This window comes from Denticeps clupeoides, chromosome 1, assembly GCF_900700375.1.
Source record: "Denticeps clupeoides chromosome 1, fDenClu1.1, whole genome shotgun sequence".
NCBI lineage: Eukaryota > Metazoa > Chordata > Actinopteri > Clupeiformes > Denticipitidae > Denticeps > Denticeps clupeoides.
Window position 1 is genome coordinate 29,220,551 of NC_041707.1, and position 27,870 is coordinate 29,248,420.

At 39.1% G+C, this 27,870-nt stretch overlaps 1 protein-coding gene and 1 non-coding gene across 4 annotated transcripts in view; both read right to left on the minus strand.

Annotated features, from left to right (window-relative positions):
- ltk (leukocyte receptor tyrosine kinase) overlaps nucleotides 1-27,870 on the minus strand; it is a 52,019-nt gene that overhangs the window by 15,965 nt on the left and 8,184 nt on the right. Inside the window, exons 2-12 of one of the 3 annotated variants that reach the window (XM_028975694.1) lie at nucleotides 17,443-17,541; nucleotides 15,802-15,939; nucleotides 14,428-14,656; nucleotides 9,655-9,797; nucleotides 8,241-8,378; nucleotides 4,489-4,635; nucleotides 3,203-3,303; nucleotides 2,566-2,726; nucleotides 2,365-2,459; nucleotides 1,784-1,882; nucleotides 1,394-1,559 (exon numbers count right to left, since the gene is read on the minus strand). In XM_028975694.1, the coding sequence (XP_028831527.1) occupies nucleotides 1,394-1,559; nucleotides 1,784-1,882; nucleotides 2,365-2,459; nucleotides 2,566-2,726; nucleotides 3,203-3,303; nucleotides 4,489-4,635; nucleotides 8,241-8,378; nucleotides 9,655-9,797; nucleotides 14,428-14,656; nucleotides 15,802-15,939; nucleotides 17,443-17,541 (1,516 nt within the window). Of the gene's footprint in view, nucleotides 1-1,393; nucleotides 1,560-1,783; nucleotides 1,883-2,364; nucleotides 2,460-2,565; nucleotides 2,727-3,202; nucleotides 3,304-4,488; nucleotides 4,636-8,240; nucleotides 8,379-9,654; nucleotides 9,798-14,427; nucleotides 14,657-15,801; nucleotides 15,958-17,442; nucleotides 17,542-27,870 lie in introns of those variants that run through there. The other 2 variants (XM_028975688.1, XM_028975701.1) reach the window with 2 other exon arrangements.
- Nucleotides 15,041-15,113, minus strand: trnat-ugu (transfer RNA threonine (anticodon UGU)). Its single transcript has one exon. It is a non-coding gene; the product is annotated as a tRNA-Thr (tRNA).

A 27,870-nucleotide genomic window follows, 5' to 3' on the forward strand; every position in this document is an offset into this window, starting at 1 on the left:
TATAAACGTACAACTACCTATTTTAATTATGATGGGCAGCGGAAAAAGGCTATGCATAAAAACATCTGAAATAAAACCAGGACACCCAGGGAGGACATACTACAAGACCCTGATTAATGACAGGGTTGTTACAGCAATTAGACAAACAGAGACAAAAAAGCTGTCCTCCTATAGGCCAGTGGACTATATTCATGTTTTTGGTTCAGGAACAGTTGACTGCATCAAGGAATGGTAGAGCCAGGCTGCATTCACAGTCATGTTTAATTCTGGTCACTGGCACAAAATGAAACCAAAGGTACACCTCTTACCTGACGTCAATAGCCTATTTCAGCACAATACATAAAGAGCTTTACTGAAGTGACTGCTTAATGCTGTCTCAAAATAGTCTCAAAACAGTTGAGCATCTGTGCAATGTGCTAGAAAAACAAGCAAGGTCTCAACATTGAGGTCTAATGCCAGAAACCACAGGACATGTGGACAAGGTCGAGTGGAGTCTACTGGCTTAATGAGTCACAGTTGTTTTGGGTGGCAGAAGAAGGATCTGCACTATAATGATAGCATGTGGTTCTGATGCTCTGGCTGATTGGTGCATCACCACAGATTAACACAATCAGGACAATTGGGTGGACAAGACGGTGGCACAGGAGTGCATTATGTGGATGTGACATAATTGGTCCTGGCTGTTTTCATTAAACCAGAAGGTTTCATAAATGGTGAGTGTATGGACAGTTGACTTATGGGAGACACCCAGCTGGGCTTTACACTTTCAGCCACAGAGTAACATGCTTGCAAAAGACTGTGACTAACCTAAGCCATCAATTGCTTTCACATGGCAAATGTTAGAAGGTCTATCTACAAGCATTCAATTAATTTCGCTCGTCAAACAATGGAGCCACAGAGGCAAAGGTGTGTGTGTGTCTGTTGTCATTTTTCCACCCTGAGCCTTAGGAATGTCCAATCCTGTGAGTCTAATTTCAATGAAATCCCATGACAAAGTTCGAAAACCGTAGTTTGTTCAAAGCTGAAGTGAGTGGAAAATTGTAAAAGCGCTCACAGAGACAATAATACTTTTACAGTGAACTACAGATGGGGTCTTGACTATCACCTTTGGGTAAAGCTGCTATTCCCTAGCCTCCTGGAAAATAGCTGTCTTTCTGCAGCAGAATACTAACATAATTACACATACTCACACACTCACAGTCTACACCCAGTGGCCTTTCTCTCACCGCTTTTAGACAGTCCACGCTGTGCCATTAAAATAATACATAGACTCCAGTACATTAAACATATAATGTACACAAGCATATAATGCTTATAATGCTTTTTTTCTGTAGAACTCGCACCAGCTGCATTCAGGAGCATGACGGTCTGCACTTAATCAAGATTCACTCACTTGTATCTGTTGGTGGCAGGAACTCTCCACATCTGCACCCCCTTGAGTGGCCCCTCTTTTCCCACGATGACACTAACGTTGGTATTCCTATAAGCACTATCACACTGGGCCTGGGTGGGGCCACGGGGACCACTGGCCCCACAGGACGTGAACCACCAGGACATCTCTATGAAAAAAAAAGGTTTCCTAGTTGTGAATCTGCTAAATGACTGCAGGTCAGGTCAGGTTTTATGGAATTTTGGAATATAATATTGTATTAATCAGGGACAAGCTTTTTGGTGATATACTGTCTTGTGACAATTTTTTGGCAGTAAAAAAATAACGTGTAATGTCATATAATGAAAGACGTGATTTATAAGATTTAAAATTCACCAAATTAATCTAATTTACCGGAAGGTGAGGGTTCGGGCAGAGGGCTGAAGAAGTCCAGATCGGTGATAGAGCTGATTTCACGCAGAAATCCATGTTCATGCAGCAAGGAGTTCAAATCTGAAACAGGCCAAAAGTTCACACACAAACACATACAGGGAGAATGTCACCCTAAACAAATAACTTTCCTCAAGTATCAAAGCAAATTCTTATTTCATTATGTTCATACAGGACAGAAACTGACTGCAAAACATGTGAGTGGGTCTAGCTTTCTAAATCACAGTAGAGATTGTCTGTCTTACTCACAGTTTGGGTTACATTTACAGTTAGTCAAAAAATAAGGAATATGTAGACCTCTGAATGAAACATCAGATTCTCCTACGTTCCACATTTCCATGACAATGTTTCAAATTCATCAACAAAAAGATAGAATTAGACAATTTATCATTAAAAATTAAAGGTTTAACATTAAAATATATGTTTTGAATATGCTTAAGAATTATTATTATTAAGATTTATTAGACATTTTGATACAACTTTTTCACACTGACTGCTTAAATTTTAAATTTTAAAATTGTCTCAGTGACCATAGCCAGACTAACTTTTTTCAAAGCAAGATGCTCCCAGGGTTATTTCATCCAAGGCAATGTCAGCATATGAGCCTGGACCCCAGAGGGCTCGTAACCTGATTTGAAACCTTCAGAGGAAAACAGAACACCACACTGTCTGACATTCATCAACAAGTTCTTCAGTTATCAACAGGACCCTTTTATTTATGAACTGTCCTCAGCAGCACACCATACCCGCTGAGAAGCTCTGAAATAGGCAGAGTAACGTCCTGCCAGCTGTCCTTCCACTGCCCAGCCCTCTCAAACTCCAGCGGCAACACTGCAGTACCATTGGTCTCCACTGAGAGCACCACTGTGCCATTAAACTCCCCAAACTGGTATAGGGAGAAATGCAACTACACAAACACACACACATAATCTTGGTTGGCAAATCATTGTATTTTGAACATATTGTCGTGTTCTGATCACACTCAAATGTCTATATTTCATAAATTGCTAACTAAATAAAACATTTCAAGGATTTTTGATTTTTCAAAAAACCAACCACAATGAGTAAAATTGTGAAGATATTCATTTCAGTACACATCCCATTTTTAAATTTTTGTGAACTGCTATTTCTTCATTTCACTTCACTTCAAAACAAGTAGTTTGCATTAAAAAGCTGAATTGTACATTGTAATGTTGTACTATTGAAAATGCGTAATGGAAACACACACAAACGAAACTACAAAAAAATGTTGTCATGAATTTTCTGGTATTAAGTAAATGTGAGTTCATGGAAAAACAGCTGTCCACATTGCTTAGATTTAGTATAAAAGTTAAATGGAAATATGGCTACTGTCTACAGCCTCTGTGCACCCCCTTCTCTCACCTGGCAATCTCTTCTGGAGACTGTGGGGGGTAGAGGGGGGCTCTGCACCATTGCCTCCCCCCCAGTGTTTTTACCTCGAACCTTCAGGAACAGAAAATGACCTGAGGAAAGAATTATACCTTTAAAAAAAAAAAAAAAAAGAGCCTACAAAGAACCAAAGAGGAGATGAGATGAGACCTGGGACTAGTCCTTTTTTGGCACCCACCATGTTTGGACTACTTCCAAACATGTATTTAAGCTCTCATCAAGCACCACAAAACACAAGCTTAGTTCCAAAAATCTGTGGCTTGAACCAAAAACAAGAATCTAGAGACCATACACATGATTTTTAACAGTTAATGCAATAAGAGCAGCACAGCAACAAATATCATAGCACAGCACTATATCACCCAGAGCAAGCTCCTTGATGGCCCCTAAATCACTTCCATGTTCTCTGAAGGCTAAGGAAGATCACTTCATTTTTTTGTGATCCAATGTGCTGTTCCCAAGAAAATCAGTATGGTCTTTAGTGAATGCTTTGGAAGGCTACAACTATGTGAAAAATCCCATAAGCAACATAAATAGCTGAAGGCACTGGAAAGATGATCTTTCCATGCACTCTTTTATGCTCTCATAATGTCTTTTCTGACCCAGAGAGTAAGAAAAAAGTAAACATTTCATAAAATAAAATTTTAAAATGTATCTTCGATTAATGGGTATAGCACATGGGTATAGCTAACATAGCAATAATAATAATTTTGTTATTGCAATTAAATAATATTTAACATATTCCATTCAACATAGTAAAGGGATTCACTTACTTCTAAAAAAGTATTAAATTAATTCAATTAAAGTATCTCACATCTGATAAATGAAGCAGTGCAAAGAGACACTCCACACTATTCTTTTATGAGACACTTTGTATGTATGTTTAAATAGCTTTTTAATATCTATTGAATGCAAAAGGCCCATTCAGAGGGTAAAATTCAAACAAATTCAACAGTTGTCTGTTTTATGCAGCCTTGATGAGTCTTGAACTATCATGAGTCTTCTGGTTATAGCCATTGTCAGAAATACTTATTTCAATTGATAATACAGCTTTGAAAATAAACTGAATGTGATGGCAAACTGTAAACACAAAGTTAGAGTCAATCTTGTCATCATTCTAAGTCATGTCCTTGAAGCAGGGTACTGACAGTCATGACACCGTCTTATGAAAGAGGTTATGTTTCAATCTATATATTTAGATGTTCAATGGCAGAGACAGTTTTCATAAAGTTCAATGCTATAGGGGATTCTTACTTTACCTTGAGTCAGCTGCAGAGTGGTGCCCAGCAGGTATGTACTTGAAAGACTTTGTCCACTAGTCAGAGACCAGCTGGATGTCCCATCCCTCACTAACCACCCACAGGGACCGGACTCAAACAGGCAGCGAGAGCCTAAGGGCATGGAGTCTGGAGGAATCAGATTAGAGTAAAATTAACTTTATTGTCCTGGAACAAAAAAGCTATGCTAATGGTCACATTTTCAAGTTTATAGCTCCTGCTTATTGAACTATTAAATCTGTGCTCATTTTTATCCTCTCCTCTCAGTCTGACCTCATTATCACCTAAAGACTTAGTGTGTGGATTTACAATCAGAGATTTCATTTTAGTTTTGTTCCTGGCACAATTGATTATATTCTGCCTTCTTGTATGAACATTATATAAAATGTAAAAAAAAATGTAAAAGATAATTTACAAAATTTAGTTGCTTTTAAATTGGCTTTCAATTGGTCTAGTTGGCTATGATAATCCAGTCCCAATCCTCTTATGTAAGTGGATAACAACCATTGCCTAGCAAATAGCGTGTTCTTTGACTGTTGAATTACATATATCTTCTGCTCTGAGCTACCCCTGGAACTAACATGAAGGGCAACAGTTATCAAGACAGATATTTGATCAATTTAAAATATCTATTTTCATGAAATGAAAATGAAAGACTTTTGGTGGATTATAAGAAAAAGTCAAATATTGGGGTAAACAAATCATTAGACCCATACTAAAATGTTATTAGGAATTTATCGAATCAGTTAAACACCATGGCCATGCATTTATTTGGTGTCTGTTTAGAGCAATAACAAACCATGGTTTAAAAGGAGATTTAAATACTATAATATTTATAAGGATTTGTAAGATGGGACATTCTGCGGGACCACGATACTTTTGTCTTGTGGAGAGGCAAACACCTCTTTGTTCTCATGACCATTTGGTAATAATGGTCTGTGGGGGTCAGTCACCTGTTCTTAGTTCTTCCGACCATTTGGTAAATAATAGGCAGCCATGTGTTTTTGAGATCGCCTGCTCTCTTTGTCTGCCCCAGACGGGAGACTCCGAGGGCGTGACGACAGAAACAACAAATTCTGATTGGTCTGTAGCAACTTCCTGTAAGTCAAATGTATAAAGATTGTTCACTTGTGGTCTTTGGGACTTCCATCTTCTTTTCCATCGGGAACTGAGGGGAATTTTCCCATCAGTACCTGAGTCTTTTCTATTTTCACATTTTTCTCATGTCTTTTCTCTCTTTTTCCCTACCTTTTCTCTTTCTTTTCATTTTGGTTTTCTGTGTAACATTGGTACCTTTTTTACATACATTATTCACATGTAACTGCAATAATAATTTACTGGTGTTAATAAATTAGAAACTGTTCATTATTTTAATCTCTATGGCGTCATGCCTCTTTCTGCCAGGTAACATCAGGTTGGAGTGGTTTGTAATACAGTGCTTTTGTGTGTAGAGAGAGAGTTTTTTCATTCCATTGTCCACAGTTTTACAATGATGGTCAGTATACTAGTGCCAAACATAAAATTTGAGCTGGCTGTTAAAAAGGCTAAAGCCAACTACAAGGCCAATCTTAAATCCAGACTGTGCCCAAAACAGCAAGAGTGTTTGGCAAAGTTTACAGCAGATTGCCAACTGCACTAGTTAAACTAGCCAATTTTTGGATTATATAGCCTTTCCAGATTCACCATTCATGATTGAAGCACAATGTGAGACAGAACTTTAGGAAAGAAGCCTGTCCTGACTAGGTTTGTCCAGCCACCGGCAGTTGGTGCACTGTGATGTGTCTATAGTATTCACAGGCATTTTAACGGTTCTCTAAAAGAAGGTAAGACATATGCTTGCTTTGAGGCATGCTTTGATTCCGCTAATCTCTAGACTCAGTCCCTCCAGGAATTTGCTATGTTGCGATCACATCAATTAATGCCAAATTCAGCCAATCAGCATGAATTATTTGTGTTTTTCACTCACTGCATCTTAATTGCAAGTTTGACCTATCACAGCACTTCCTAAATTTTGCGTCACTCAAATATGATCAGTTTTAACTCCATGTTACTGAACATGCAGACGTGTGACAGGAATGCTGCAAATTTACCCTCAAAGCACTTGTAGACATGTGCGACCAGTTGAGGCAAATCACTTATTTCAGCAATTTCACAGCAACCTTCCCCAAAAAAAAAACTTTTGTCGCAACTTTTCACTAAAGTCCTGACAAGAAAGCAGCCCTTTAATCAGAAGGTTGCCGGTTCGAATCCCAATCCACCAAGGTGCCACTGAGCAAAGCGCCGTCCCCACACTCAGCTCCCCGGGTGCCTGTCATGGCTGCCCACTGCTCACTAAGGGTGATGGGTTAAAAGAAGGACACATTTCGTTGTGTTGTGCTGTGTATCACAATGACAATCACTTCACTTCACTTAACAATTGTGACTGTCATTATGAAATGACTAGTGGTTGAAAAACATCTCCCCACTAGTATAAAAATGCCTGAACTTGTCCATTTCAACACGTTTAAGGTGTCTGAAGCTGGGATGCTGCATTTCCATAGAGGTAATAGAGTCTTCATAAATTGTCTGTTGCAGTTTTTTTGGTAACAGCTTAATATATTATAAGTCAGCTCTGATCACAGTCATCAGGGCAGCATCAAAATTTATTGGGCTAGAACTTTCTAGCATTACTTCTAGCATTACTCTTTTCTGCATTCTCAAAAACTAGACAGATGATAATTAAATATCTCCTCTCACACTGCCAACAACCAATTCATCCTCTTAACATCAGGCAAAATGGTCAAAAGTATAATGTCTAACTCCACTAGATTCTCGAACACCACATATCCTCAGGCAGTGTAGGCGCTCAACTTTCCTCATCTATCATTATCTGCTCTCCACTCTAAGATATGTCCCCCTTTTTCAAAGCACATGCACTTTTGTTTTATTCATTTATTCATACATAGTGGTCTTGATTTCAGCATATATTTTTATGCTGCCCTATGATTTAGTTAGTAGACTTTTAGTTATCCTTTGCGTTATCCTTTGTGATACACCAAACCAAAATTAGTCCAGGGTGGGTGTCCCTGTGACTACTGATTGATAGTTGTTCTGTATAAGGGTGTCTGCTATGTGCCAAAATGGATCTATATTTTATGGTCTGATGAAAAAAATTGTTTTGGGAAATAAGCGTTTTAGGAGAAATAGGCTGGTGGTTCTGTCTACACAAGAAAGGGCCTAGGATTCTTCAAGAGGTTCCATGAAAAGTAAAGGTCTTGGACAGATTTTGTTTTCATTGCGACAAGAAGCATTTGTACTAAGATCAGAGGGCAGAGGTGGCCTAGCAGTTAAGGAAGTGGCCCCGTAAAAAAGGGTGATGGGGCAGTGGTGGCCTAGCGGTTAAGGAAGCGGCCCCGTAATCAGAAGGTTGCCGGATCAAATCCCGATCTGTCAAGGTGCCACTGAGGTGCCACTGAGGAAAGGACCGTCCCCACACACTGCTCCCTGGGCGCCTGTCATGGCTGCCCACTGCTCACTCAGGGTGATGGGTTAAATGCAGAGGACAAATTTCACTGTGTGTGCTGTGCTGCTGTGTATGAAGTGACAATCATGAAGTGATCACTTCACTTTAAAGATCATGACTGATTCTTAAGAAACAAAACACTGTGAACCACATCACTATGTGCTTTAAACATTTATATTTATGACATTTATCAGACGCCCTTGTCCAGAGAATGGATCCAGCTGACACTCACCACATATGGAAGCCTCATCCTCCCCCAGAGGGCAGTCTGTGTGGAAGTCACAGACCTGATTTTTAGCAATACAGCCACCAAAATTACAATGGAAAGTTGAGTCATCACAGTCTCTTCCCACCTCCATATCTTCATCATCTGCAATAATTAATATAACAAAAGCAAAAACATTTTCAGCAATACAACAATCCAAAAATTATGCATTTTGAAAAATAGTTATTCAGATAATAATAAGATTTTCAGGCATAATAGCCAATCGGTTTGTGCTACATTCCCTGCTAAATATATGAATTGCTGGTTCAGAGCTGTAATAACATGCTAAATGTTAAATTAAATTGATTTCCATGGTAGCAATGGTAATGGAGATGACCTTTAGAGTGTTCCTGTGGGGATGGCTTTAACCTACACTGGTGAAATGACTCAGTCATTCTATATTATGAAGAAATGCTACCAGTGACATTGTGATTAAATACATATGCAGGTTATTTGGTAGATTGTGTGGGGAAGGATTGGTAGATAAATCAGTGATGAATAGCATATGTGCAATTTTCTTTCTTTTAATTCATAAAACTGCAGAGATAGCAAAATTGAGCAAATATGGAATTCAGATGGTAATTTGACAGGGCAAAGTCTTGGAATATGTAAGCATTGGGAGGGGGTAATTGGTGTTGGACAGTCTGGACAGTGCGGATTCACAAGGAGACAGATCAGAATGGTACGCTATGAACAAAAGTATTGGAAGGCTTAGCCATGACCCAATAGGACTTTTTATGACATTCAATTCTACATCCAAAGGCATCATGATTGAGTTGGTCTCATCTTTTCTGCTGAGCAGATTAAAATCGAACAGAAAGGCACTTCGGTGAAACGTATTTATCCAGGAGAGCATTTGCAGTAACTGACATTGGACAAAAAACTTGGACAAGACAAGACAATCGCCATTCTAGTTCATCCCAAAGATGTCAGGGCTCTGCAATGGTTAGTCAAGTTCTTCATCAGTGATATTTCTTATATAGAAGGGCACATTCATGCTCAACCTCAAATTTGGAAGTGAATAACTGTCAGAAATGTCTTGCTGCATCTTTACTGCATCTAAGGGCTCCAGTCCAACACCTGAAAAACAACCCCACACCACTAAACCTCCTTCAACAAACTTTACAATAACCCAAGCATCAATCAAACCAAGATGCCCCAATCAGACTAAATGTCTTGGTTTAGATTCATTCAGGCAGAGGATTCATTACTCCACAACGCTTCAACTGCTCCAGGACGAAATTTCAGGGAAGATATGTGATTGACAGAAGGGTAGAGTAAACTAATGTAATGTATAAATATCTCGTTTAGATCATTAATATGTACAGACATTCCATTTTAAAATCTGAATGGTGACAGCTGCTTCCATGCAGGGACTCACGGAGTTCACAGTCCCTGAGATCAAGTGAGTCCAGAGCCACCACACCCATCTCCTCCTCTTTCACACAGCTGGTGTACAGCAGCTCTACTTGAAAGGGCTCATCCACCTGGCCAATCTGTGCCTCCATGTCCTCCCACTGGGCCCTGGAGAAGAGAACACTGTTACAAAAGTTTTGTGTGACTGGCAGTCAGATTAATATAATTTACTATGGAATGAACCTGATATCTGTTACAACATTGATGGCATGACGAGGCAGGTGAACAGAGAAGATGAAAATAGATGACGAGGAAGAAGGACGCATTTGCATGATGTCACGAAACTGGGTTTTAACAGGATAGGGGAGACATCAGGCAATAGGTGAACATGTAACACAACAAAGGATCCCGGACCGGAGTAACTCCTATCAGACTGGATCATGGCAGTACCCCCCCTCTTAGGCACGCCCACTGGAAGTCGTGCCTAAGTCCTGCGGAAGTCCTGCGCAGACGGCTTCAGGCCAGTGTGGTAGCGGCACCTCGTCAGTACCACACTGCAGGCGCCTGCTGCTCACAGTCAATCTCCGTCTCGCCCCGCTGAATGGCCGCTCCTCACCTTCAACACCACCAGACACAGGACTAAGGGGCAGGGGTCGGCACCCTGCGGAAAATGAAGCCAAGGCTGGCCAGGGACAAGGAAGCTGGCGCCGTCCTCCTTTGATCTCAGCGGGGCACCGTCTGCTGGGTCCGAATGCGCGGCCAGGTCTTTCTGTTACAACCTTGATGGCATGACGAGGCAGGTGAACGGAGACAATGAGAATAGATGACAAGGAAGAAGGACGCATTTGCATGACGTCACGAAACCGGGTTTTTAATGGGTGAAGAACAGGACAGGGGAGACATCCGGCAACAGGTGAACGTGTAACACAACAAAGACCTGATGGCGAACAGAAATGAACAGGGCAGCTTTATACATTCGACACAGGTGAAAACGATTAGGGAACATTACACATGACAAACGTGAAACCCCTTTTGGTGGTCATAACAATAGCCTTAAATCCTTTTGATATCCAGTCAGTGTTTTCCTTTAATTTAATAACACTGAATAACACTGAAATTTCTATACATTTCCACTCAGGCTATTGCTATTCGCTTCACACTTCTTTGTATCACTTTCTCAGAGTGGCTTCTCACATTCCTCAGACCAATTTCCTCCACAGACTCCCCAGCTTAATGACTGTACACCCACTGTACACCCAGGGGAATCCACAGCATTACCAGACTTTTAGCTGTCACATATCAAACAGAAAAAAGCCCTTACATCCCAATCCCTTTATCAGTGCTCTGCCTAAGGGCTTTATGTAACACCTGCTCAGAAGCTATTTATAGAGAGACAAGGACTTTGGGAAACAGGCTCTTTTCCATAGGAGCCAACATGGGTGTCAGAAATGACAGGAGTGCAGCTCAAACCTTCATTATCCTTCAAATAGCATACTTCAGTTCCCTAGACACACAGAAGCCCAGGGAATCCATGAACTTTACTTTGTTTCATGTGCTGGAAAATGATAAACTATGCAGATTTTTCTACAGGACAGGATGTTGCTGCATTTACTGATGAACTGTCCCTGTAACTACTGATTGTAAGTTTCTGATTGCGGCAGGGGATAGTTCCAGTGTTGGTATTGTGTTATTATGTTTCCTGATTGTTATCACCTACATTTACAGCATTTATCAGACGCAATCAGTTACAGGGATAGTCCCCCCCTTGCTCAAGCACACAATGGTGGTGGGATTTAAACCTGGGTCTTCTGGTTCATAGGCGAGTGCGTTACCCACTAAGCTACTACCACCCTGTTTCTAAATGTATAAAGGTGCCCTGTTTGTGTCTGTTCACCATCGGGTCATTGTTTTGTGATTATTCCCTTGTCTTGATGTATTAAACCCCTGTCTCGTGACATTGTGTGTATACGTCCTCCTCCCTCCCCGCATCCAGCCATCGTGACAGCGTCTGATAAATGTTGTAAATGTAATTGTAAACTTACAGCCACTTACACCAGGACATCCTGGTCACAGAAGCTCATGATGCTGGAATGTCCCCGCATTGAAGACCAACTGAGATGTTCATTTAATGTGATCAAGGAGGGACAATTCACCAGGGTTTTATTTAATAAATACAAATAATTGATTATCTTTTTATGACATGCCTTGCACTGCGCTTGGTGTCAGGGAGTTCATGGTCAGTGTTCTCCCTTACTGCCATGTTAAACTTGATGTATAATGGAACACTTCACATGAATTTCCAATAGCAGTATTTTGTTGGTATCATAACACTAGGAGAGCTACTCAAGGTCTATTTTGCCCACCTTTAATTTGCTGTTCTTTTCACTAAAAACAAAAATATAGTTTTCTTGAGTGCATCTGTACCAGAGAATTGAGGCGGTTCTGGAATTAATTGTATTCCCTCAAGCATTCTGCGAGCTAAGGCCTGCTTTTTGTCAAGCATGGACAGTCTGCAGCTGCATTCTTAAGCAATTGATAGTTTCAAGCGATCCTTTTGATACACCCAGACACCTTTAAAGATTCCCTAACGCATTTCCTGTCCTCAGTTGCCATGACATAAGAAAACAGATTACGCCTACATCTGTGTGACGCACAGACACAGCCGTTAGCTTTACATGCTGTCCTGAGGTCTTTGGAACATCATATTACTGCCCTGTACTGTCCAAACCAATTACTGTATGTTCACTTTAATTTTAGGGTCCACTTTTAGAAACAAAATGCTTTTATCCATCTCAGAATAGCTATGCCCAGAATACAAAAATCAATACTAAGCACATCTTGGCCAACAAAAGCCTTGTACTTGCCATTTGTCTCTCCCTGACAAATGATGCTGTTGAGTGCCAGTAAGTAAACTGCAGTAAGTAAGCCTGCTCTGGAGTGGATCTTTTCATGGGACCCATCAGTATAATGAAGCTGGAGAGGAACAAACACAAAGCAGCTATTGTTTTACATTTTAAGTTCAAATACTCCAGTATGTGTTGGACCATCTACCTCTGTCACCCTCTCTTTCTCAGCACATACACTAATGTTTAAAACGTTACGGCCATTTGGAAATTGTTTTTGAATAAAAAAATACAAAGAGAATAATAATAATAAGTAATTGAAAATAATGATGTAGTCAAACACAGAGTTGCAAATATTTTCAGCTATACTAAAATTACTGAAAACGATTTTCTAAAAAACAGTTGAGTTTTTAAAGTGGCAGACTTGGGATAACAAACACAGCATTCCTTTGGAACATACAACTAATTTGATGTGAATACATTTGTTAATATTTGGCAGCCACTGATTGTGCAAATTCTCCCACTTATAAAGATGAAAAAGGTTTGTTTTTCACCATAGGTCATGCTGGAAGATCCAGCCACGTTTCATCTTCAATGCTCTCACTGATGAAAGTTTTTCCCCAAAATCTCACAATACATGGCCCCATTCATCTTTAATACGGATAAGTTGCCCTGTCCCCTTTGCAGAAAAGCAACCACAAAACAATGTTTTCACCCCCATGCTTCTCAGTGGGTATGGTGTTCTTGGGATGCAACTCAGCATTTTCCCCCTCCTAACATGAGTTCTATTTTGGTCTCATCTGACCACATGACATTCTCCCAATCTTCCTCAAGACCATCCAAATGGTCTCTGGCAAACTGTAGATTGCCCTGGACCTTTCGAGCGTTGCAGAATTTGAATCCATGTCGACGTAGTGCGTTAATAATAGTAAACTTTGTTACTGGGGTCCCAACTCTCTTCAGATCGTTGACCATTACCCCCTGTGTAGTTCTGGGCTGTTTCCTCATCTTTCTCAAGATCATTTGTACCCCAAAAGGTGAGCTCTTGAATGGAGGGCGAGGGAGATTGTTGGAGATTGTTGAGGACACATTTCGTTGTGTGCACGGCGTGCTGTGCTTGCTGTGCCTCACAATGACAATCACTTTCATTTGTCACTTTCTCTCAGTCTTGTCCCTGGTGTCCTTAGAAAACTCTCTGGTCTTGGCCATGGAGGAGGTTGGAGTCTGACTGTTTGAAGGCGTGGATAGTTGTCTTTTATACAGATAACGAGTACAAACAGTTGCCATTAATATAGGTAACGACTGAAGGATAGAAGAGCTTCTTAAAGAAGAAGTAATAGGTGTGTAAGAATTCTTGCTTGTTTGTTAATGCAAAATTCTTGATTTCTGCACAAATAAATTCACATTCAATGTGATTTCCTGGATGTTTTTTTACATTCTGTCTCTCACAGTTGAAATGTACCTATGATGAAAATTACAGACCTATCTTATGTCCCAAAAACTTACACAATCAATGGCTGTCCTACTGTATCCTTAAAGATTTCATATATGAAAGTTGTGTAGGCCAGAGTTTTTCAGTGCTAACCATAGTACATTTGATTTTTGCAGACCTTAACCACATCTGCCAAATATACCCAAAATAAAATGAATGAGCTAAACCATAAAATTGGCAGCAACGTTTCTTAATGGCTACAATGCAGCCTGCAATATCTTGCAATAGTGCTGAAAAGTCTGAACGGTTCTTCCTATGTTGGTTCATACAGTTCTTCCTTGCTATTGTTGATTTATAGGCATGCACACTCATGTTAAGAGTTTTTTGTGCTAATATACATTATAACAGGATAAAACTGACTGAAGATTGATTTATTAATTGATTGATTGATTGATTTCCAAGAGTACTGTGATTAGCACAAATGAGATGAACTGTCAAGAATATACAAAAACAAAACACTGACCTGCTGCCATCATGCGTTGTACCACGCAGCTGAGGAGAGCTCAGGACTGTCGTGGTGTCAGCAACTTTTACTAAGACCGACAGGTTTCCTGCCCATGGTTTAGACTGGAACCACACTAGATGGAGCTGGCACAGAGGCCCGCTGGGCATCAGCATTGGGCTGGTGATGTGAAAGTTGCAGGTTCCAGAAGGCAAAGATGCTGAGTCAGCAGCCAGAAGAAGGAAATGGCCTATGAAACCAAGCCTACTGTTAGTCAGATAATTACACAGGAATGCTGGATTGGCAGTGCTAATGCCAAAGACTAATGTAAAGAATTTTACAAAGATTTTGGTTTTTAAAAAGTTTTTTAAAATACAGTTTCTTTGTTATTTATAACAATAACAACTTTGTTGCTGTCTAATATTGCATTTACATTTACATTTACAGCATTTATCAGACGCCCTTATCCAGAGCGACTTACAATCAGTAGTTACAGGGACAGTCCCCCTGGAGCAACTTAGGGTTAAGTGTCTTGCTCAGGGACACAATGGTAGTAAGTGGGACTTGATCCTGGGTCTTCTGGTTCATAGGCGAGTGTGTTACCCACTAGGCTACTACCACCCATAACATCAGAAGGCTCGAGTGAGGATCGAACTAACGACCCCTGGTTTACAAGACCAGTGCTCTGGCCACTGAGCTATGAAGCCATGAATATTGGATGTAGATTCATTCTGCTTTTGGTATTTTGTCTGCCTAATTCTAAAGCCATGCAACATTGCATGTGATTTTAATGGTACTAATGAGCATGTACTGGATTATGAAATCATTGCTAGTTTCCCTAAATTTCTCCTGCATACAGCATCCCTAAACTAAGATTTCACTCTTTAGTGCAGCTACAATATTTTCCATTATCAATAACCGCTTGTTCTTCAAAAACAGGATTTGCAGTGGAAACCTTCAGTCCAAAACGTTCCTTGAAAAGTAGCTCCATTGCATATAAGCACATGATTCAAGGGTGACAGCCACATCAGGACGATTTTTCTCTTGCATGCCAACCTTCAGCTCAGATCTAATCACACATGATTGGGACCTTTAAATGCAGACGCTGGCTCATCAGCAGGCAGAACACTTTAGAACCTAATTTCAGCCAGTTACAAAATTATGCTGCCACGTCTTTAAAACTTAAGAGGATTGTTTCATACATTCTTCAACCCAATTTAACCTCAATAATAGATTTTTTTGGAGGGGGGAATCTTCTACATTGCGTGACTTTCAAAAGTTCAAACGTCCCATATAAAAAAAGAGGAAAAAAAGCAACATTATGCGTTTCAGTAATGTAATTAGCAGGTCAGACACAAGACAAGGCAAGTTGTATCCACAGGGCTGTACATTTACCTCCTGCACCTCCGACTGAGTGATCTGTGACAGGCTGCAAACCACGACGCTGCTGCGGTGATGTGACACGCCAGTCACCTCCACCGCTGTGACTGGACAAGTTCCAGGAACACGGGGACTCAAAGTCACAGTTGGCGTCTGCCGGGAATGAGTAAGCTTCATATCAGTGAGTGTTTGTTTGGGACAGAAAACAGAGAGGGAAAGAGAGTGATGAGAAATGAAGAGTCAGCCTTGAAAAAAATTGCATGGCGGGAGAAAAAATCTGAGGACAGATTTTGGCAACAAAAAAAAATCCAAATTCCCCCGAGCAGAATATGAGCATGCATTCTCAGTTTAAGGGACAAATCTACAAGCAATGAATAAAAATATCTGAAAAGAAAACATTTTTTTTCTCCCTGAAGGAGAACTAGAAGCCTTATTTTCACAAATTAAGCTAAAAGACCCTTGTTCCCACTCTGCGCAAGCAGCTTTCAAGTGAGTACATTTAGACCCAACTGTTCACATAATTACTTTACATCGCTGTGCTCAAACTCCAGCTCTGAAATGTCAACAAGATAATTATCTTTCATCTTTGTGTGGAATCCATAGAAGGTTCAGGAAGTGAGTTCTAGCAGAGATAATGGGAAAGTGCCTCATTTCATGAAAGCAGGAGCTTTTTGCAGATGTTGTCACACTGTGGCACCAATAGTGGCCACCACCCTTTCCCTATTTGTTTACACAATACCTGTTTCAAGTCAAAGGTCCAGTGTTAGATCTGTTCTATTCATTCTTGTCAACACAGGTTTTCACTTTATCAGTTTCATTTCCCTCACTTATTTCTGCCTTATGTCTAACTCTACCCTTATTTTTGAGTGTATTTGTGGTATTAGTGCCTGTTTCAGAGGATGCCTTGTTTGTGGATTCCTTTGCTTTCGTTATGAATATTACTCTGCTTTTCTGTTTTATTTTAAAAACTTGTCACCTTCTGGACTCATGTCCCCCACATGTCTTTGTTTCCTGCTCAGAGTTTTGGTTCTAAAGGGGTGGGCTGTGCAGTTTTTTTCCATGAAGAAAAGATACAAGAAACATTTGGAGAGGAAAGAGAGGAAAGAGTTGCAGTACTCTATCCACAAGCCAAGTGGTCATTTTTAAAAACAACTTCCAAACGTCAAGCAGCAAAACAACTCTGGAAATTATAATATTAAAAGGGAATGTTGGGATTTGGGATTTTGGAAAAGGAATCCTGCATAGAGAACACAGCAGGAAATATGTCTCAGTTGGATCGAGACTCAGTGTCCTCAGAATCATGTGAGGGTATTGATGAGGACAGACCACTAATAGCAGAGCACCCAGAGCACATCTAAACAGGAAATGGACTGAGGTGGAACGCTTAATTGGCAAATTTTTCCTATTCCACAGCTTTATGGGGTTTGCTTGAATGGTTCTTCCAATGACCACAGTAAATATACAGTGGAGATAGAGAGGCATGTGATTTCAAAGAAAATCCATTATGGGTGGAAAGTCATAGAAAAACAGAAATGCTTGATTAGTTTTAAGTGCTTCTCAGGAAATCTTAATTCAGACATGGACAGCTACAGTCAAGGATGGCTCCTATATCCTACAGAGACACAGCATGGTAAATCAGGTTTAGAAAAGTCTTACTCTGGCTTTCTTCTTTCGACCCAAAGAGATAGGGATGGAGTTCGGAGGGGAAGCTCTCCTCTAGTGTTTGATCCAGCAGGGTGTGACTGGAAGTGGATACTGTAGAATAAAAGTATAAAAGGACAAAAATATTTTAATAACATTTCTATACAATTATAATTGCGTGAATTTAGCTTTTATTAAACTTTGATTAAATTTGATTATTGCGCTGGGTGATGTGATTAGCTATACTGTGAAATTGTTGTATTGAAGCATAATTGGCCAGGGTTTTCCAGCAGATCTGAAAGGCATCCAGTGTAACTTAAGGTTGAGCATATTTAATTTGCTATTACTGAAATGTCTTCATCTTGAAAATAATGAAATGAAAAGCAGATTGTAAGCATAGAGGAAGTCTTTTTGAGTTGCTCACATTTAAAACCTGATTTTAAAATTGCTGATGGGTTTAGCTTCTTATTAGATGCTTGTGAAACAGAGAAATATGGTTTCATATGATAGTCACACCTCAGCAACACTTTGCTGATCTGACACCAGATCAAATGATTGAGGTTAATTGTTATAGTAGGCATGGCACATAATTATGAATATATAAAATGGCAAAACCCATGAATGGCAAGAATACTCACTAACTCTATTAGTCCAAAAAAAGCCCATCCCATGACATTGGGAGCAGATTGGGGACCCACCCAGGGTGCACACACAAACACACACACACAGTGTTCACACACACATGTACATACAATTCAGAATCAAACCTTGTGTTCAATTTGAGTAAAGATGTGAGGGGAGAAGATGCATGATTCAAACTCACAACCCTGTGTGTGAGCCACATTGTTAACCGCCACACCAGTGTACAGCCCTGACAAGGGTACATAGAATATTTTCAAAGAGTGGTTTATAGTGCTACCATGGGCAACATAATAAAACATCAATGATGTCACTGATGCCAATACATTGAAGCAATTTCTAACATCACACAGAACCCAGTCAAGCACTCTACTACAGACTGAAGTCTACTAACACTTTACTCCTGCAGATTCACAACATTTTATACATCAAGAATCTTTGCACTGATAATGTACTTATTTTACAGTCCACAAATGTTCTGCTTCCTGTTTGAGTTCACTCTGCTCTCCTGGAGAGCAGGAACACTTCAGTGTTTTGCTTAGAGTGGATTGTGCATGCGCTAGACACAGTTGAGACAGTTGAGTCCCAACACAGTCCCAACTGGTTTGTCCATAATTGATAAGCCTCAAAAGCTAGAAATAGACTCGGCTACTGAAAAGAGAACATTTGAGTGGATGGGGAGGGCTTGATGGGTTTAAATTCCTGCAATCTCAGGCCTTTTTTAGCCTCAGTTCTGCATACCTTAATCTGATTAAAAGACCAAGACAAAATTAGATCAACACCATATAAAACTGGGATGCTGCAGACTGCAACTTGTTATGACCTCATTGTAAAGCATAAACTCCAGCTTCAGTGATTACAGTAGTAAGAAATCAGCATCATTTGGATGAGCGGTTAAGATTTATTTGTGACACTAAATACCATTCACCATAAACAACAGGTTGACATTTTACTCCTTTTTTTAAAGAATTTGGTCTGGAAGAGAGGAAAGTGTGGCAAAAAAAATTTTTGTATTTGAAGCAATTACATTATTCACGTAAAGGCTTGTTTGCTGTGATTCATTTCAAATGTGAAATCATAAATCTTGAAGCACGTGGCAAAACAATTAATGGGCTTTGTGTCTGACTGGACCAGAAATGAGTGTTCTCAATGGAGAATACCATTGCAGTCATCACAGATCAAAAGCAACCTCTGGCATTGAGCCTTCTATCGTTTGGCAGGAAAAGCCCCAACCCTCAGGGGAGAGAACATCAAAAATCTGTTCTTTAAATGGAGGCAGCTAGAAAAGCCCTCATTCAATAACATCAGCTGTAGCCAATTATCTATTAAAGCCCTTTGGCTGCACACATTTTCTTTTCCTTATAAACTGGAAGAACAAAGCAAGATACAACAGCTAAATTCAACCAGTTCGATTGTAATTATTCTTTTATTTTACTTGAGTGTTAAGAAAGGGGTTTTCTTACTGTATTTCGTACTGTATTTTGTTGAATTTGTGAGCTCTTTCATAGAGCATACCTTTTGTCAACAAGTGTATTTTTTTAATGGAAGACTATTTCTTAATTTAAAGTTAAGGAAATAACTGTGACATTACTTTAATAATTATGTTATTTATTATTTCTATTTTATTTTAGCCACATTAACCTATTAATTATGGTTAATCTAGTTCTGACTCTCCTCACCTGAAACCAGGGACAGTTCGTTCCTTATTATTCCTTAATATTCAACTGCCTTAACCCATAACCTGTGCTGTATTTCCAGTTCTTCATGTTTTCTCTTTTTGTTACAATGTTTATGACTTATGCTGACTTACTGTGCCTGTCGGGGACTGTTTCCATTGATTGTTTTTTTTTTTTTTTATACTTACATGCTTTGATTGTACTTGTATGTGTGTGTCAACTGTAACTCATGCAACTTGAAAACCAGTTTCATGAAAACCATCAAAAATAGACAGACTAAGCAAACAGTTTAATTATAGAGTATAAAGCAAATATAGTTGGAAAAAGGTCAGACGCAGTCAACTGAAGGGGCGCACAAAATTAATTTGCAGAACTAATGTCCCAGCTGTACAATTCATACGTCTGCAGGAAACTGACATAGGCCCCACTAGCACCGGCCTCAGGGCCCCAGCGGAGCAGTCAATCATGTGACAGCCACACGCTCCGTTTTTATAGGCCACAGAAAATTTTCACAGTTGGTCAACACAACACGACCCAGACATAGTTCTGAACCCTAGTACAAAAAAAGAGCAGTGTGTTATTGGGCACAAGCAATAAACTTACAAAACAGTTGTTCCTCTGTAGTCCTAGGGCAGGGGCAGAGACAAAATAATAAGGCATGCTTTTATTGTTAAGAACAAGGAAATTAAATTAGTCAATGACAGCTTTAATACAGACGCGTAATAAGGAAAAACATAAAATGTGGTAATGGCTAAAGGCTGTTTAATTTATGCTTAATGAGGAAACAAGCAAGACATTAACCAGTGCCAGGAAGTTGTTGAGCAAAAGCAAAATGAATACATCTAATTGATTTTTTTAGTTGGTTCATTTTGGTGACAAATTGCCAAATACATAAGAAATAATGTGATCCAGAAGGGGGTAAGTTATATTTCCAGTGAAAAAAGCAATCAAGTTGTCTGAGAACATAAAGGGTACAAGCAGGACTATAGACAGCTCCACAGTATTTTTATACTGCAGTAAGTTCAAATCTCATTCTTTAATCGACTAAAAGGATTCCTGGGATGAGGTTGGGACATAATGGCACTGGTACTGATAGAACTTGGCCTTTGGCCTCACTGTATACCTCGACCTTACACAATTGATTTCATAATTGAACGTGGTTTCCCAGGTAATATGTTGAATAAAGTCTAGCCAATGATGGACCGACATATGACTGACAAGTACATATTTCTAGCACTGAACATCCTTACTGCTGTTCCTTTAATATTAACATGACCTTCAGCTAGTGTCTTTTGAGAGGTGGTCTTGACATGAGGGCAACTCTCAAAGTCTAGTAGCTTGCAAGGCTGACATATGATCTGAGCTTTTGAGCTGAGGGTCAGATGTTCATAATGAAGGTGAGCTTCAAAGCTCCAAAAAGCTCCTTATGATGTTTTACAACAGAGAGGCCTTACTCGTGATGAGTGGTGTTCTTAGGCTGTTCAGCAAGCCCTTCATTGCTTGCATGTGTCTAATTTCACATAACACCTATTTAAATCGCTCTCAGTGTTGGTGTTTGCTATGGCCTGGTTTACTGCAAGGGTTTCTATTTCAGTCCTGAGGGCACTAAAATAGATCTTGAAAATGTTCAGGTCAATATGTAAGTAATTTTGAACACATCTACTCATTCATGGGTTTGTAATAAACAAAACAAAGCAAACAAGGGAAAAACATCTGAGGTTCTTCAAAGCAGCAAGCTTTTGCTGTGATGGCAGAATTTCAGACTCTTGACTTGACTTGACTCTCACCCACCTTAAGTTAGACGATGAGGACATTCCTGATGGCTTATGTAGAACTCTATTTCTTATCATTTACTCATGTAAATGATCATCTCATGAACTAGTCTTTTATTTTTATTCTTTATAACATTTTGTCAACTTCGACTCACCCATCCTGGTCCCAACTAGTGAACAGAAGTTAAAGAAAAGTAGAAGTTTCACACTGTTGTTTTTCACCTTTCACTTGTCAGTCTAAATTACAGAGGGGAAGCATCACCTGTCAGACTGAATGGATAGAAAAATGTCACATGGATTGTAGATTAAGTCTGTATGTTTAGATACATGATTATGAGTCATTGGGCCTGGAGATTTTTCAAGCAAAAGGTCCATAAAATTTATGCAGTTTAATTTATTATGACCTTTTCTAAAAGTGTGTAATTTTATCCACTCTGAGATTACGCCATGCTCTGAGCATAAGACACAAAACTGAGTTCAGCTCAGTTTCTTTGGGCCTCATATTTATTATTAATCTCTTGGTGTAATAACAGGTTCAGAGAAAATATCATATTTTGAGGCTTATGGGTTTGTCTTTTTCGTGATTTCTTTGGACCTGTTGAACAGGCTCATTAGCAAACCACATGTGCTGGCTGTTAATTAGATCTTTTGACTTAACAGGTCATCCAGCAGCCACAATTGCACCACAGCAATGGTCATGGAGTCTGCTTTTAACCATGAGTGGACTGGCCTGCATATTTGTGCAGCTTGCTTGTAAAATCAATGTATCAAAAGAGTTTTTATGCTTGCCCAAGTAATTAGTAGTAGTTATTAGCTCCAACACAATTTTATCTTTAGTTTAATATTTGCAGTCTATGAATGTGTCCAGTTTTGCAATTTTGATTTGATCAAGAATGAGAGACTATGTAATAATGTCTCAGTAATGTTATTCAAAATATTTTTATAGACGTTTCTGTATGTGATGGTGTTGAAAAAAAGCTGATACCACAAACATGTAATTTATTTAAAAAATGTTACAACTCTGTGGTTGTTCCAAATCTTGGTTAGATGATGTCCAAAGATGCAATAATGTTTTGTACCGCATCTGACGAAATAATGCTAAAGACGTTGTTTGGTATGTTGGATTTCATAGGTTTTTAAAAAATCTTTTTATAAAAATGTATTGAATTTTTTTATCTTGGTATTTAAGATTGAAGATAATTGAAACATATTCAGTGTACTATTCTTTTCAAAGAGTAACTCACTAAAGTTAAATTTTGTATTTATGACATTTATCCAAAGTGACTTACAATCTGTAGTTACAGGGGCAGTCCCCCGAAAAACACTCAGGGTTAAGTGTCTTGCTCAGTAAGTGGGGATTAAACCTGTGACTTTGTACTCGTCTGGTTCAGACTATACTACACACAGGATCTAATATTGTGCTGTTTCATTTCATTTACCTAGTGATTCCAAGTAAGTGTGCTCAGTACAAAACGGTCTTTCCCGACCTCACCAGTAATATGTAGGTTCACATTATAATCAAATTAGTTTTAAAGATAATGTAGAACATGTGTAGTATAAAAAGATAATCAGTTTATCTTATTAAATGTCTAATAACATCAACATACAGCATTAGAATTCTGCACATTTCACAGGCTGTGGTTCTGATTTCACTAAAGGAAATTGTGAAATTCTGCTTCATTTAGAACAAATTCCTGGGAGGAGTTGAGTCCTGTTGTAATTAAGTGCCATTTGCAATATATTGCCCCCCCCCACCTTTTTTTCTCTTACAATGCCTAACACTGTTTGGGATCTGATGGCTTCTACACAAAATGTTTGAGTTGTTGTGGGGCAGAGAGAGAGCAGGGAATGGGGGGGGGGGCCCATTCATCACTAGTGAATCAGCCTTTTGCATAAAAAGTGGCATAATTAGATTTTTCAAGTAATTGGATGCAGCCAGTGTTGAATTATAAGTTAAAGACAAGAAGGCCTTCTGTACATTTTAAAAGCTCTTGATTTTCAGATAAGAGGCCTCCTCACTACCCAGGATCAGTTTCAAGACAGAATATTCTGTTCAATTAAAATATAGAGTAAAGGAAATTTCAAACCTTTCATACACCAAAAGGAACAGACTGAAGACAAACAGCACATGATTTGTTCTTTTACGTAGCCTGCAAAGAAAGAAAACTACACCAAAGCTCAAAATCCATCAGTGTGTTCCTGACATGTTAAGCACAGATCCATCAGTGTGTCCCCAGCCAGATCAGGGGTTTGGAGTATCACAATAAATCGCATATCTGCAGACACACTGACTTTTCAGGCTTCACAGTTTGTTGAAAGTTTGGTCAACGATTTAGTGACTGACAAATACTCAGTCCAAGTGAAAAAAACATTATTATGATTAGGACTTGGAACCCCCTTATACAACCACACATTCAAACCTTGGCCAGATTTAAGACTGGAATACAGTTGCCATGTACGTTTTTCAGTTTTAGCAGCTTTTAAGTAAGATAGTCCCCCGAAAGTGGAAAATGGTGAAAAAGTATAAAAAATATATACATGGTATGTATATATTTTTGATATTAAATATTTTTGGCTACTCTCACAAAAAATTGGATTATTAAAAAGAAAAACACAGGCCCAGAAACCAATAAATGGCAACATAACACGACAGCTACTTATCAGTAAGGTTGTTATGATGTGATCACTCATCAATTCTCTGGACCCCCTCAGCTCTGACGTGTTGAGTCAAGCACTTCACTAGACCTCTGAATGTGATCAGTATTATTTGGCACAATGAGATATATTAAAATATGTGGTTTTGAAAAGTCCCACTCACAATGCATATGTGAAACTAATTCAGGATAAACATATTTAGCAGATGTTTCCTCTAAAATGTTTGTGTGAAAATCCCTCATCAACATATCACGCAGCTCATCGTTCATCACCGATAAAGCTGCATGTCTGTGTTTTCTAGCAGTTTTATTACATACATCTGCTCATCAACTCAACTGAGTGTTTCGGTTCCACCTGAGGATCTTGTTTTTAAAGCTGAGCATGCTGTGAGGAAGATGTAGAATATCAGCAGTTAAGGACACACTCCACTACGTTTTAGCCTGTTTAAATTCAACTGAACACATGTGCAGGAACATTAATCAAAGTAAAGTGGTAAGCCTGTTTCTTCACTAAATTTATTGTGAAATTTCATGAATCATTAAAAGCTTCAGAAAAAAAGCTTCAGAGAAGGGGAAGCAGGGTGAGAGAGCAGTTGAAGTCTACATATTGTGTTTGCTTAGTTTCTTTCACACTGATATGGTGGTGCAGGAAAAAAATCCAGGTTGCTCTAACTTCCCACCTCACTGCACTCTTACTGCCTTTAGTCAGGCTGGGGTCTGTCTGATCAGAATCAGAAACCTTTTTAATTAGCCAAGCATGCCCCCACACAAGGAATGTTTGTAATAAGCACTGAGCTTATTATATAAGCACTAACCTTCTAACCACAAAAATACATTCTGAACAAATTCATCCTTGAGATGAAGACTTAATTAGCTATAAATGGATCTTTAAAAAATGTTGAACATGCATTAAATTAAGCTCAGTGAGCTGCAATTTTGTCCTTGCACAAAGCACATCTAAAGGCACAAGCACGTTTTGTTATAGGCGTGCCTGTTTTGAATCATGGTGCTGGTCATATTCCTAATTCTGTCAAAAAGCATTATAAATTAAGTAATTTTCAGTAAAACTCAGCATAACTTTAAACATTTTCCAGGTATGTCTTAATAAACAAGTCTGCATGCAGTTAACAATAAATAGATGTATAAATAAGGAGGGAATAGGAGTTTCTAAAAAATATATATATACATAAACAACAGGTGACAGCATAAGTTTATTTATCTTCTGTTTGTGAAATAGTCCTAGCATTTAAATACTTCTACTTCTCAAATACTTCTTTTGCCAGTTCTGAGTGTGTTTTGGCCTGTTTTTGGATGACGTTGCACTGAACAAATGCATCATCTTGGAACATTGCTGCTTGCATGTACTTGCACTCACAGTAAAGCATGTTGTCTGGGTGACCATATGATTATACTCTGCTGAATGTATAATGTCCTTGCACTGGTTTGTTTGGTTGACAGTGATGGTGCAGGTCAAAATCGACAGATGGGAACTGTGGGATGTCTTGGAATATCCTGACTATGGTGGTCATGTAAGGCTGACGTGACTGAGGAGACAGTTGATTATTTAAAAAATTAGTTATTTCTGAGTTCTGTGTTATTCTAATATCACAATGAAGCCAACTGCTTGAACATCTCTCTCTATGCTAATTCACTGAGGTTCAAACAGAGGGGTCCTATGAGGGGCTGTATAAAGAGAAAGCAGGCAGTGGAGAAGGCAAACAGCCCTGTGGGGCAGCACTGCTGATGATCTGGGATTCTGTAGCATGCTTACTATTCTCACTTGCTGTGTTCTGCTTATGAATACACTATTGATCCACAAGCACAGTGGATCAAGCACAGACAGCTGTGAAACGTTCATCTGTAGAAGGATTGGAAGAATGGTTTTAAAAGCACAGGCATAAACCATATATGCCTGCAAAAAATTGGAGCTGATGTATGAAATGGAGTCCAGCATTAACTGCGTTTCCACAGACCTGTTCTGAAAGCAAAATTGGTTATTGCTGGTTTTAACATAGGACAGAACCAGTTTCTCAAATGCTTTCAGAACGACGTAAGAGCCAATGAACTGTATTCATTAAGCTCAGAGCATCATCCTATTGTCACTTGGTGACTTCGCTTTGACATGTACATTTTTATACTAAAGACATAAGATTGTGGGACACTGAGGTGCCACTGAGCAAAGCATCGTCCCCACACACTGCCTGTCATGGCTGCCCACTGTTCACTCAGGGTGATGGGTAAAATGCAGAGGACAAATTTCACTGTGTGCACTGTGTGCTGTGCTGCTGTGCATCACATGTGACAATCACTTCACTTTATTTAAAGATTGACCACACAATGGCGATACCGTTTATCCCTCCATCCATCACAGGGATGCTGGGAGCAGCTGTACTGTTGTTGACCAACCTAATATGCGCCTGTTTAAATCATTCATTTCCGTCTCAGAGATAGAGAGCTGATTCTCTCCCTGGTGATTTTCAGCAGCATACATCAATCAGTACATTGTGGAGAGGAGGCAGCTCATGAGAAAGCTACAATGGCTCTTTGCCAGGGATTTTAATTGATTAGTCTTTACTTCATCTGAAAATCTTAGATCCAATCAAGCACTAAGTACATTTTGCATAATTGCTTGTCTAAACACCACAGTAATTTCATGAACAGACACTGCATTTTTTCATTTAACAATGTCATCATTGTTCTTCTTGAAATTTAGGAGACATGGATGGCAATCACTCATTACTACCACAGGCCTGGGAAAAAAACATATCCAGATATGTTCACTCAATAAATAAATATTATAAACAAAATACATCAGATGAGACAGTTAATTTCCATGTAGTAGCCATAATACATGAATATATACCAGATTTGAGTTGTTCTAAATGTACAGGTGAGAGATGTGTAATTTATTTACATGCATTTACAGAGATACATTTATGAGCAACTATAGAGTATATAGTGGACATACTATAAACTGTGCTCCCCTCAGAATTCTATACACAACACCCCCAATGATAATGTGAAAAAAGTTTTTGCACAATGCACACAATGTATGTGCACAATGTTCAACTACACAAATACATATGTGTAAGGAAACAATAAAAGAACGCACTGTTCAAGTAAATAAATCTACTTGACAAATTAAATGGAGCTGAGAAACAAATTCCATAAACGTCATCCTGCACATTCTGCCCAGTTCACTTTTAATAAATGCATCTAGTAAATCAACTCATTGAAACGAGTGAGCAGTCCAAAACCAAAAATACTGCGGTAAATGTTATTTGGGTTTATAGTGTCACAACAGGGTTGTTCCAAAACATTTGACATTGGTTGTATTTAGCAGATGCCCTTATACAGAGCGCCTTACAACTAGTAGTTACAGAGACAGTCTCAGTGGAACAACTCAAAGTTAAGTGTCTTGCTAAGGGACACAATGTTAGTCAGTGGGCTTTGAACATTTGAGGTGGTCTGGTTATAGGCTACAACCCCCTTCGACACCATACATAAAATAGGTGTTTTCTACCCAATCCAGACCCTATTGCAAAAATATATATAATAATAATACCTCCTGGCCATTCTCCCTGAAAGCTTACCTACCACTGTTGGTAATTATAATTTCACGTAGTCCACATAAGGTACAAGAACAGCTTTAACAGCGATTCAGTAATTGAACTTTCACTCTTTTACGAAGATAAAAATGTG